Source organism: Ochotona princeps, chromosome 8 (genome assembly GCF_030435755.1).
Source record: "Ochotona princeps isolate mOchPri1 chromosome 8, mOchPri1.hap1, whole genome shotgun sequence".
NCBI classification, from domain to species: Eukaryota; Metazoa; Chordata; class Mammalia; order Lagomorpha; family Ochotonidae; genus Ochotona; species Ochotona princeps.
The window spans coordinates 65,240,115-65,252,776 of NC_080839.1; the positions used below are offsets into that span (position 1 = coordinate 65,240,115).

Genomic DNA, 12,662 nt, shown 5'->3' on the forward strand with positions numbered 1-12,662 from the left:
TGTACAGCCCCTTTCTGCTTTGCCTACTGTCTCTCAAGTGACTCTGCTTCCCAGTTTCTTACATCACATCCTCTGTGGGGCTTGCCTACTGTCTTCCACCCACAACCTGCTTAATTGAAACAAAGGGCTGCCAGCGGTAGGGGGTGGACACAATTCCGGCTTCCTGCTAATGTGGATCCCCAGAAGCAGTGGGGACGGCTCAAGGAATGGCGTTCCTGCTACTCCTATGGGAGACCTAGATTGCATTTCAGCTCTTGACTGTCCCAGATGTCATGGGTATTTGGAAACTGAACCAGCAGATAGGTTCTGTCTCCCTGTCTCCCAATCAAAAAAAAAAAAAAAAGAGTCTTATGGCAAATTAGGAAATTAGCCAGGACAGGGCCACTGACAATTTCACAGCACAGCATGAGAACCCCCAAACTTGCTCTTGGTCTTGCATACAGCAGATAAAAGCTGACTCTATTCTCAAAGGGGAAATTAATTTATACCATCTAGAATGAACTCCTTTCAAATCTCAGCGTTTCCAAAAAGCTATTTGTTGTAGGTAGTTGCATTAAAAAACACTTTTTCCCTCTGGGTGCTAATTGCTGTGATTTGAATGTGATTTGTCCCCTCTGATTATTATTTTTTAATCATATCTTGGTACCAGATCTCGGTAGTTTGTGATCCCATATGGGCACTGGTCCATGTCCCAGATGCTCCACTTCCCATCCAGCTCCCTGCCTGTGGCCTGGGAAAAGCAGCAGAAGCTGGCTCAAAGCCTTGGGAACCCTGCGCCTGCATGGGAGACCAGGAAGAAGCTCCTGGATCCTGGCTTCAAATCAGCTCAGCTATGGCCATCGCAGCCACTTGGGGAGTGAACCAGCGATGGAAGATCTTTCTCGCTATCTCTCCTTCTCTCTGTAGCTCTGCTGTTTCAATAAAAATAAATCAATCTTTTGCGCCTAGCGGCTAAAGTCCTCACCTTGAACGCACCGGGATCCCATATGGGCGCCGGTTCTGGTCCCGGCAGCTCCGCTTCCCGTCCAGTTCCCTGCTTATGTCCTGGGAAAGCAGTCGAGGATGGCCCAAGGCTTTGGGGCACTGCACCCATGTGGGAGACCCGGAAGACATTCCTGGTTTCCGGCTTTGGATCGGCACAGCACCGGCCGTTGCGGCTCACTTGGGGAGTGAATCATCGGACGGAGGATCTTCCTCTCTGTATATCTGACTTTGTAACACAAATAAATAAATCTTAAAATAATAATAATAAAAAAAAATAATAAATCCATCTTTTAAAAACAAAAACAAAAAAAAATTTTATTGGAAAGATAAATATACAGAGAGAAGGAGAGACAAAGATCTTCTATCTGCTAGTTCACTCCCAGAGTGGCGGCAGCAGGCAGAGCTAAGCTGATCTGAAGCCAGGAGCTTCCAGGTTTCCCAGATGGGTGCAGGGTCCCAAGGCGTTGGGTGATCCTCTACTGCTTTCTCAGACCACAAGCAGGGAGCCAGATGGGAACTGGAGCAGCCAAGACACAAAATGACACCTATATTGGATCCCAGCACATGAAAGGTGAGTATTTTTGCCACTGGCTATCATGCAGGGCCCAGTTTGCCCCATCTGAAAGTCCAGTTGGAATCTCACCTGTTTCATGATGGGACAGGAAGCAGAGATAGGGCAATACTCTTGTGATTGGGCCAAGCCACTCTTGGTACACGTAGGTTAAAGGTCATCTTGAGACTGGGTCTGTGGCCAAAGCCAGTTGTGCCAGGTCTGGGCACTTCCCTGTCTTTTGACATGTGATACGCTGTGCTGTCACAGGGCTCTGGCAGCAAGAAGGCCAGATACAGCCCTTGCACCAGAACCGCGAGCCAAAATAAACCTCTTCTCTTTATAACCCATGAACCTAGTCGGCAGTTCATGTCACTAGCAACAGAAAACAGACAGCCACCAATGAAGCTTGTAAATACCTTCCCTCTCCACTGTGGCCTAAAGGAAGCTCAAAACTGAACTTGCAGCTGCCCTTGCTTGTATTTTTTTCTTTCTAACATTTTCTTTAGAGATTGGTTTTTTGTCTATTTGAAAGAGAGTTACAGAGTGAGAAGAAAAAACAGAAAAAGAGAGAGATCTTCCATTCACTGAGTCACTTCCCAAATGGCCACAACAGCTGGAGCTGAACCGATCTAAAGCCAGGAACCAGGAGCCTCCTCTGGGTCTCCCATATGGGTACAGGGTCCCAAGGACTTGGGCCATCCTCAGCTACTTTCCTAGGCATATAAGCAGGAAGCTGGATTAGAAGTAAAGCTGCTAGCACTCAACCCTGTACTCATATAGGAGGCCCTGCCTGCTATGCCACAACACCAGCCCCTGAAATAACTTCTTACCTCACTATTTTCATTTTTAGATTTCCTTTGCTTTGATCTATGTATCTGTGTGTAAATCACATGCCTCTACCCTTTAGAACAAGTTTGATTACAATAATTTCGTAGTTCTAGGGAATTTAGTACCTATTTCAAAATCAATTGTTGGGGCCCGGCGCCGTGGCCTAGCAGTTAAAGTCCTCACCTTGAACGCACCGGGATCCCATATGGGTGCCGGTTCTAATCCCGGCAGCTCCACTTCCCATCTAGCTCCCTGCTTGTGGCCTGGGAAAGCAGTTGAGGACGGCCCAATGCATTGGGACACTGCACCCATGTGGGAGACCCAGAAGAGGTTCCAGGTTCCCGGCTTCGGATCGGCGCAGCACCGGCCTGTTGCGGCTCACTTAGGGAGTGAAACATCGGACGGAAGATCTTCCTCTCTGTCTCTCCTCCTCTCTGTATATCTGACTTTGTAATGAAATAAATAAATCTTTTTAAAAAAAATTATTAAAAAAATCAATTGTTTAAGATTTATTTATTTCAAAGGTAGAGTGACAGAGACCAGAAAGCGATCTTCAGGGTGTTGGCTCATTGTCCAAATGGCCACAATGGCCAGAGCTGAGCCAGGCTTAGGCTAGGAACTAGGATCCATCCAGGTCTCCCACATGGGTCACAGGAGCCCAAGCGTGTGGGCCATCATCTGCTTTCTCAGCAACATTTGCAGGGAGCTGGAATTCCAACTGTTAGCCAATAGAAGCTAGCTTTGTAAAAAGAAAAAAAAAAAAACAAGCTAGCTTTGTGAGTGATGACTTAACCTGGTACAGTACAAAGTGATCCCTCAATTTTTTAATAGATGCTTATAAAATTCACATTTGATGCACTAAAGGAAATGCTTTAAAAACATTCAGGAAATGCTTTAAAAAAAAGTCCACATTATCTATAATGTTGCCCCACAGCTTTTTTTTTTAAAATCGCTTTATTTTGACAATCTTTATATAGTTGATTAGGGCACAAAGGGTCAAGAGCTACAGTAAAGTGAGTAAGACTATCGTTTCCACATTATTGCTTTTTTTTTCTGTATCTGGGGTAAAGGGGAAGATAAAGGGAGAAGCCCCACCTAGCCTCCCACCCATCCCAGGTCCCTGATGTGGGGCATGCTCTAAGGGTCCTGCTCAAGTGGTTTTGATAATTCAACAGTTATGAATTGCTGCCAATCTTGCCAAGTACGATGAGGTCGCTGCAGAATCCACTGGCTGACATAGTGTCTCCATTTGCCCAGATTTCCACTGCCAACATATGGCTAGGGTAGTTGATTCATTTGTTCTGTTCTCCATCTTCTGTTTGGTACCAGATGTCCTCTGCAGGTTCCGATGGACTGCCATATCCTCCCTGTGCACCTGGATGTGCTGTCCACTGTTCCGTCTCAGCCTCTGAGGAGGCTCAGCTTTGATACCTGCACTCCATGGTCAAACCATGGAACCTACACTTCTCTCCATGGTTGGGGTTCTGAGTCCGGCAGTTTGGGGAGATCCCCAAAGAAACTTCGTCTGAGATGATCCCAGACCTGATTGTTGTGTGTACTTGCAAGTACAGGGCCCAGCACAGTCTGTTGCCCCTATCAGCTGGTGGTTGCAATTGCTGAGTTAGTTCTGTTTCCAGCCCTGTCTTCCACACAAACTGATCCTGCCCACCACACACTCGGCCCTCACGCAAACCAGTGGGAGCTGCAGTCTAGTTGGAGTGACCCACAATAACTCCCACCAGGCCTGCCTGCTACCCTGGTTCCTGCGCTTGCCAGTATGTGCATCAGACTTGCTCAGTCTGTCCCACATCCCATTCAGCTCTCCTACATGTCAATGGGCATTGAAGCCTAGTTCAGCCCACCCAGGCCCACTATCCAGCCCACGCACATACTGGTGAGTGCCGTTCTGTCCAGCCAGGTCTGCCCCTGTCCTGGTTTTTATGCTCTCCAGTGGGAGTGATAACCCAAGAAGGAGGTGCCCACTATTTCCCTACTGGGCCCACTCCTAGACCTTGCACTCTCCAGGTGGTTCTGCAGTTTAACTTGAATTGGCCCCCAGTGCCAGCATCTGCCAGCTGATGCTGCAGCAAAGCCCAACTAACCCTCACCCATTCTGATTTATGCTTGCACTAGTAAACAGTCAGCCAAGCCTGGATTTCTCCTGATCTGGCTCACATGAGGCCCACAGGCATTGTAGCCCTGCCTGGTCTGGTCTGCCCCCATCCCAACTTACACTCTCCAGTGGGAGTGCCCCCACAGCTTTCCACAAACATCTTCAACTGTCACTTCAATGGTTCTTCAAGTGTCTTCATCCTTAGGCTCCCACCTGTGGCTGCAGCGACTGCCTCCTCTCCTTGCCCTTCTCTCATTTCCATGCCCTTGCCCCATCTGATATAGCCCTCAGGTTCATCTCCCTAAAACCTCAACTGAGCAAATCAATCCTTTGTTGGAAATGTTCACTAGATCCTGATGTTTGCCAGGATGAGAGAAAATGCTTCCAGACATCATTTCCGTCTCCACCGCATCCTCCATCTAAACTCTACCCAGGCTCAATCAGCCGCCCTAACTCTCCAGGATGGACAAGTCTTCTCTTGGCCCACTGTTTCTGCTTCATTCACTCTCTTTCCCTTCCCCTCTCCCTCAGCATCAACACCTGCTCCTCTTGAAGGCCCTCCAGTGCCTCCACCCACCCTCATCTCTCTAACTTAAAGACTCCTCTGACTGCCCCTCGCAAGAGTAACTTCATCCCACTTTGCAAAGTTTCATGTAACTTTATGGAATGTAACTTCTGCAGCATTTAACTTTTTCAGTTTTATAACTTGTTCGCTCACTTAAATTGTAGTCTTCTTGGCAAAAAAGATTTTAAATTGTAAAATTGTGTGTGTGTGTACTTCTTTAAATAATTTTTATTTGAGAGAGATTTCCTTTCACTGGTTCACTCCTCAAATGTCCACAACAATTGGGACCAGGAACTCAATTCAGGTCCCACGTGAGTGGGAGGGACCAGTGATCTGAACCATCACCACTCTCCCCTGGGGTCTGTATTAGCAGGAAGCTGCAATTAAGAGTTAGAATGGGCTCTCAAACTCAGGCTGTAAAACATGGGCGTCTTAACCAGGTCTTCACTGCTAGGCCCACACCCATTCCTGTAAGGTTTCCTCCAGGACACCCTGTGTATCACAAGCAGCTGCTGTTCTACAAACACCTGACAGTGTACATCTATTGCAACACAGAACACCAGACACATGACAAGCAAATGAACAACACCTTCAATAAGGAAAGCTCTCACACTCAGGACATGCCAGTGAAAGGCAAAAGTTAAAAAACACAGGAACTGTCTCATCCACTAATAAAGAATAGGAGTCCGAAGTCATCCAATTTTTCTATTGAATTAGAAAAGATGGGGGGAATTTCAATACTTAGAGCTTTTGAGAGTACAAGGAAGACAGGCAGTAAGAAGTAGAAAACAATTTGACAATCTGTAGCAGTTCTCTGAAAACTTCCAAAGATCAAAGTTAAGCTTTGAGAACCAGAAACTTCTGCAAGAGCTGTAATACTGGAACTTTCTGCACTAAATGGACAAGAAGTGAATTCTTTTTATTTTAAGATACATAATTTTTATTGGAAAGAAAGATTTACAGAAAGGAGAGACAGAGAGAAAACTCTTCCATTTGCTGGTTCACTCCCCAAGTGACCCCAAAGGCCAGAGCTCAGCTGATCTGAAGCCAGCAGCCAGGAGCTTCTTCTAGGTCTTCCACACGGGTGCAGGGTCCCAAGGCTTTGGTCTATCCTTGACGGCTTTCCCAGACCACAAGCAAGGAGCTGGATGGGAAGTGGAGCAGCTGGGACATGAACCGACACTTATACAGGATTCCAGAGGTTGCAAGGCAAGGATTTAACCACTGAACCATCGCACTGGGTCCAAGCAGCGAATTCTAATCCACTACATGGCAGCCTGTGTGGGTAGTTGTTGTGCGGAGGTAAAGTCCCTACTTGGGATGCCTTCATCCCTCAACACAGGACCACTTTTTAAGATTTATTTATTTTTATTACAAAATCAGATATACAGAGAGGAGGAGAGACAGAGAGGAAGATCTTCCATCCGATGATTCACTCCTCAAGTGACCGCAACGGCCGGTGCTGTGTCGATTCAAAGCAAGGAGCCAGGAACTTCTTCCAGGTCTCCCACATGGGTGCAGGGTCCCAAAGCATTGGGCCGTCTTCGACTGCTTTCCCAGGCCACAAGCAGGGAGCTGGATGGGAAGTGGAGCTGCCGGGATTAGAACCGGCGCCCAGCAGGGCACAGGGATACACCAGCACTTTGGCATTTCACACGGCTCATGGATCCGAATGTGCTGACCCTGGAGCTAGCGCTCTCACCAGCACAGGCAGCTCTGTGTCCTTTGGCTGCCGCAAGAGGCCCTTAGTCTTCCACAGGGCGCGTTCAGGGCGAGGACTTTAGCTGCTAGGCCACGCTGCTGGGACCCTACACAGGACCACTTCTGACACAGCTTTCTGCTAATGAGTACGGTGGATGGCAGGGGTGAGAGGACGTGGTAGATAATGGAATCCACGTGAAAGACCCAGACTGAGTTCCTGGCTCCTGGTTTCCTGCCTTGTGGGCACATGGGGAGTGTGTCAGCTCACCACATGGAGACATCTATCTATCCATCCATCCATCTATTTATCTGTCCATCTAATCTATTTCTTCTGTTCCGCCTTCCAAGTAGATGAGAATAATTTTTTTTTAAACGGAAGTCTGGTGTTCTAGTGAACAGTACGATGGTGACAGTATATTGTATATTTTTTAAAAATTCAACAAAAGGATTCTGAATATTGGAAGAGACAGATATGACTGAACTTCACATCAGGCACACATACACTGTGGCAGTCACCTGTGCCCATTTCCAGAATGTGGCGGACATTAGGCGTGATGGGGTGGTGAGCAGGCAGCTCGTGCTAGCTTGAGAGGGGAAAGAGAGGCAAGTTGAGAGCCTTGGTGACTAGCAAGGTCAAGGTCAAGCTGGGTGGGGAGAGGGTGCCCAAAGGCAAGTGCAAGTGCTGACAGAAGACAGATGGGTGAAGAGCCACAAGGACCTGGAGCAGACAGGCTCCCAGGCTGTGGGCTGTGAGGACAGCACCTCTTCCGCTGGCCCATCTGTCTCCACCCACCCAGCAGGGCACAGGGATACACCAGCACTTTGGCATTCATGTGGCATCCCACAAATACATATCATGATTATGTGTCAATCGTAAAACATTAAAACATAGTTAAGAAAAGGACTGCCAGGGAATTTTTATTAATAGGGGGAAGAGTGGAAGTTATTTTACTGCTTTGTGGGAAAAAAAAATAGAAGACAAAAATCATATAAAATGAATAATTCTAACGCCATAAGCAAGTGCATGGATGGGAAGACATCAGAATGATATTTGTTTACAGTTGGCAATATTTTAAGATTTTCTTGAAAGACTGGATGAGCACCAGAAAAAGAAGCCTTTTTTTCAATTAGATTTTCATTTGTTTGATACCAGGAACAGACCACAGCAATCTTTTTAAGCTTTGATTTCTGCTTCTTAATCAGTGCTGTAGTAGAGCCGCTTGCAATGCTGGAATCCCCACATGAGAGTGCTGGCTACTCCCTTCTAACCCAGCTTCCTGCTAATATGCAGGAGAAAGCAACAGAAGATGGCCCAGGTACCTGGACGTCTGCTCACGTGGGAGACCCAGGTGGAGTTCCGATTCCTAATTTTAGCCTGGCCTTGCCCTGGCCACTGAGGCCACTTGGGGAATGAACCAGCGGATTGAAGATCTTTCTTTTTGTCTCCTCTGTCACTCTATTTTTGAAATAAATAACAAATTTATAAAAATTAAAGCTGAAAGGGAAACATGGAAGACAGGCAAGCAGCAAAGCGGCAGATCTCCCTCCTACTGGTCACTAAGGTGAGGTGAGGAGGAGCTGCAAAGGCCCAGGGCCAAGGTGATCCGAGTGACAGGGGTGGAGGTAGGGGGCTCAGATCCCAGCCGGGGGTCCTCTCATACCTGGAAAGGGCCAGGGGCTGCACAGGCAAGTCACAGCAGGGATTCTACATAAGGGACAGGGTCAAGTTCAACAGCTAGGACTCCGGGTTCTGTTGCTACTTTCTCTTTAGCAGATTTTCCAAATACTGGTATTAACTTGTTATTTTTATTTATGTGCAAGAAGAAAAAAACCTCTGAATCACTGTGCTGTGCGCAGTAAGAGTGAGAAAACAGGCTCTCCATCTTTCTCCCTGTCCCCTCCTGCAGGGAGAACAGCAGCTGGGGCTGATGGGAGGGGACAGGCCACCCAGCACCCACAGGCACAAGCCAGACCTAGCACAGGGCTGTAGGGGCCTTAGATTGTGTAGGGAGATTAAAGCGCATGTGCACACACGTGTGTGGCATGGACAACATGTGTGTGATGAACAGAAGTATCAATGGAGAGTTTGGTGAAGCTGAGACCCTAGGCAAAATCCCCCATATGGAGTGGGACACAAACACCATGCCCTGCCTGGTCACAGGGCTATGTGGAGCGTGAGGCAACCTTTATATATGGGAATAAGGAGAGTTGAAGAGAGGAGCTCTGGATTCCGTGGGGTTGGGGGCACAGACATGGAGGAGAAACCACTTACACTCACTCCTCAAGCAACCGCCCCACTTCTGGGGGAAGCACCTCTGGGCTCACTTGGGCTCAGCACTGTGGGTAAGGAGCCCACTTATAAGGCAGAACCTCCATGGCACCCACCCGCATCAGAGAAACGGGGAACCCTTCCTTACACAAACCCAGTAGACATAAAAGTGATGGAGATTCCACTGCAGATAATTCGCCCATGATCCCCACACACCCAAGTGCTTCGTCATCTGTGGCAGTCACCTGTGCCCATTTCCAGAATGTGGCGGACATTAGGCGTGATGGGGTGGTGAGCAGGCAGCTCGTGCTAGCTTGACAGGGGAGAGAGAGGCAAGTTGAGAGCCTTGGTGACTAGCAAGGTCAAGGTCAAGCTGGGTGGGGAGAGGGTGCCCAAAGGCAAGTGCAGGAGAAGACAGATGGGCAAAGAGCCACAAGGACCTGGAGCAGACAGGCTCCCAGGCTGTGGGCTGTGAGGACAGCACCTCTTCCACTGGCCCGTCTATCTCCACCCACCCAGCTTGCAGACTCCCAGCAGGGCACAGGGATACACCAGCACTTTGGCATTTCACACGGCTCATGGATCCGAATGTGCTGACCCTGGAGCTAGGGCTCTCACCAGCACAGGCAGCTCTGTGTCCTTTGGCTGCCGCAAGAGGCCCTTAGTCTTCCACAGGCAGGAGAAGGGAGAGGGAGGAGGCTGACAGCCCAGCATGACAGAGTTGGGGCAGGGAGAGGAGAGGGAAAGGAAGCTGTGAAGAGCTGGGGAGAGCATCAGGAGCTCATCTCCATGGCTGCCTTTACCTGCAGCTGGCAGGAACTTCTGGCTCCACCAGGGACCTCACTGCCCTGGGAGGGGGCACATCTTCCTAATGCGCATTCCCCTGGAGTCGGGGGTCAGGGGTGGTGGTGGGGGTGCAGCACCATGCAGGAGATCCTGGCTCTGTGCTGCCCTGCTCCAGCATACCCTGCTGCCACCTGTGCCCTCCAACATCCCTACTGGCATTTGCTCATCCCCCTGCTGACTGGTGGGGAGAAGACGATGCCGAGTATCACACAGGCTCTTCTGTTCCACGCAACGAAGGAACATGCCAGAATCCCAGCAGCCCAGCCGTCTCCTGGGAGAGTGGCTGCCTCTGCCATCTTCTCAGACCAGGCTTCGCACACACGCAATGACCTCAGCGACAACCCCCCCCCCCAGTCCTGGTCTGGCCTTCCTTTGTGTGGGCAGTTGCCCAGGGATTCCTTGGTTAAAATCTCTATGACTCATTTGGGGTGAGTATCCTCTCTGTGTGCCTCTGAATGAGACATGAGAACTGGCTAAACATCCGAGTACAGCCCTGAGATCTTCCGACTTGCGGCTTGTCCCTGCCCAGCTCTCCTTGCACTGGCTTCACACCGCAGACCCCCAGCTTCCAGCCCCCCCACCGACCCAGGGTGAGCAGTCACATTAGTCCGCACTAAGTCCAATGGGTGGCTAAGTCCAGGCCGGCATCAGGCTTTCCGGTCTGATCCCCCTATGCCAGGCCTGTCCCAACTCCAACCCCACTGCAGGTTCCCCTGCAGTCACATGTTTTAACCAAGGGTTACGCAGCTTCAGGAGGCTGCTTCCTTGGCAGAAAAAAAAGGGGGGAGAGGGGGAATCACAGCGGTTTAAACATAAGAAAGCCTCAAGACCTACCAGCTTGTCAGGCACTTATGACTGTCATGTCCCTGGTACCCCAGCCCAAGTCTACTCTAAAGAAATGACCTTTTGCTAAAGGTCCGTGGTTTAGAACCACAGGTGCTTAACCAACTGGGCAGGGGCTGAGTCCAGCGCCCTGTGAATTCAGAGCTGAAGGGTGCGGGGAGGTGCGCACAGCCACTGCTCAGCCCTCCCACCGGGCTCGCAGCTTCCTCTGCCTCCAACAAACTTTGTGACTCACGGTGTGTGCAGAGGGGAAGCTGCGGGTTAAATTGGGAACGTGCCCTGCTGGGGCACCTCTGGTGCAGCCTGAGCCCTATCTGGCGTTCGGGGCGGGAGGTGTGTGCAGCTTCAAAGATGAAGGACTCGTGTCCACGAGCATCTCACACTCACAGCCCTGGAACGTCTCCAGAGCTGGGACTACCCTCCTCAAAACCCTCACCGCCTGCCAAAACCAGGCACACTGGTGACCCAAGACCGAGCCTAGCACCGTTAGGGTCTGCGAACTGGGCGGGGGCCGCGGCTGTGCTGTACCCTTCCCTGATGCGCATGTGGAAGTTAGGGTCTCTGGTCCCCTCACCTAGTGTACGGCCAGCGCCGTAGTCCATCTAAAGGCGATGAAAGAAGCCCCCCGTCTCCCCGCCCCAGCAGCGCCAGCGCCGTCTCCCCATCCGGAGGCCCGCAGCGAGTGTCTGCCTTCAGCCGCCGACCGGCTTCCGCAGTAAAAGTCCCCGGTACAAAGGCGCAAAAAGCTTTTGTCCATCCTGCGTGCGCTGTCACTCGGCCGCCTGCACCAACCAGTCCCGGCTCCAGGGACCCCCGCCTGGCCCAGAGCGCAGCCACTGCGACCACCTGGGCCCCTACCCACCGCGGCGGCGCCCGCCAGGCCTGAAGCGGCTCCAAGGAGCCGAGCTCCCCGGCCCCGGGGCATCTTTGTCCTCTCCGCACCGACGCGCGCGCACCGAGCGCACGTAACCGCCCTGCCGGGCGCCGCCTGAGAGCCGCCCTCGACCCTCGTCTGGGCCACGCAAGGGAAACAGGGCTTGGGCGCAGGGAAGTTTGCGGAGCCGCCCCCGGGCCCGGTCGGCACGGAAACCCTCCTTACCGTACATCTCGGCGGGGAGCGCGCCTCCGGGGAGACCGGAGTCGCCGCGTCGCTCGCAGCCAACCCCCGGCGGCGCTGCCTTTCATTCACCGCGGGGCCGGGGCTGGCGGCGGCCGCAGAAGCCGGGCGGGAGCGGCGCGGGGGCCGGCCGGGGCGGGACGCAGCCGGGAGCAGTCAGCCCATTCAGCGCCCAGGCCGCCGCGCCGCCCCCCGGCCTCCCCGGCTCGGCTTTCTGGGCGAGGCTGCGCGCAGGGGCGGGGGCTGCGCCGATGCCACGCCCCCTGCCCGCGGCTCGGCCACTGCGCGGCCGCCCCGGGCCCCGGCCCCGCCCCTGCCGGCCCCCTCCCCTCAGGATACCGCCCGCCCCCCGCCAGGTGCGCCTCCTGTCAGTCTCGGCGGGCTGCGGCGTCACCTGGGGAAGCACCCACCCTGGCGCCTGGCTCAAATCTGAGGCCGCGGGGGCCTCCCGGGACCGGCAGGCTCCAGGGTCAGCGGGGGCGCTGGGATCTGCGGCTGTCCTCCCCTTCCCCCATCCCCACTCGTTTCTCGGCTCCCTCAGCCTAGCCCCCTTGTGTGAGGAAGCCCTTCCGGGTACCCTAGCCAGGTGCTTGACGCCAAAGTGCGTGCTTCCTGAAGCAGGTACGCGGGAAGGACTGCTTGATTTTCCTCTCCCAGATTTAAGGGTGTAATTTGCAGCTTCGCCGCCAGGTTGCCCCCCGCGGCGCCCCAGGGCTGTCTTTAATTCCTGCTCTGCACCTGCGGTGACCCGGGGAGACGCTTGTGGCCGCGCAGGGGCCCCAGGCCACCTCGAAGGGCTCTCCTAGCCTGGCTCCAGCCGTTCCTGCGGCTTCTCGCCCAGCC

General features: G+C 52.2%; 1 protein-coding gene across 3 annotated transcripts in view; it reads right to left on the bottom strand.

Moving 5' to 3' along the window:
* The window catches only part of EFR3B (EFR3 homolog B), a 72,709-nt gene extending 60,686 nt beyond the window's left edge, over positions 1 to 12,023 (bottom strand). For 2 of the 3 annotated variants that reach the window (XM_058668193.1, XM_058668192.1), the window contains exon 1: positions 11,802 to 12,023. In XM_058668193.1, the coding sequence (XP_058524176.1) occupies positions 11,802 to 11,808 (7 nt within the window). In that variant the 5' untranslated portion in view covers positions 11,809 to 12,023. The remainder of the gene's footprint in view (positions 1 to 11,801) is intronic. The other variant, XM_058668191.1, reaches the window with a different exon arrangement.
* Positions 12,024 to 12,662: the final 639 nt, after the last annotated feature.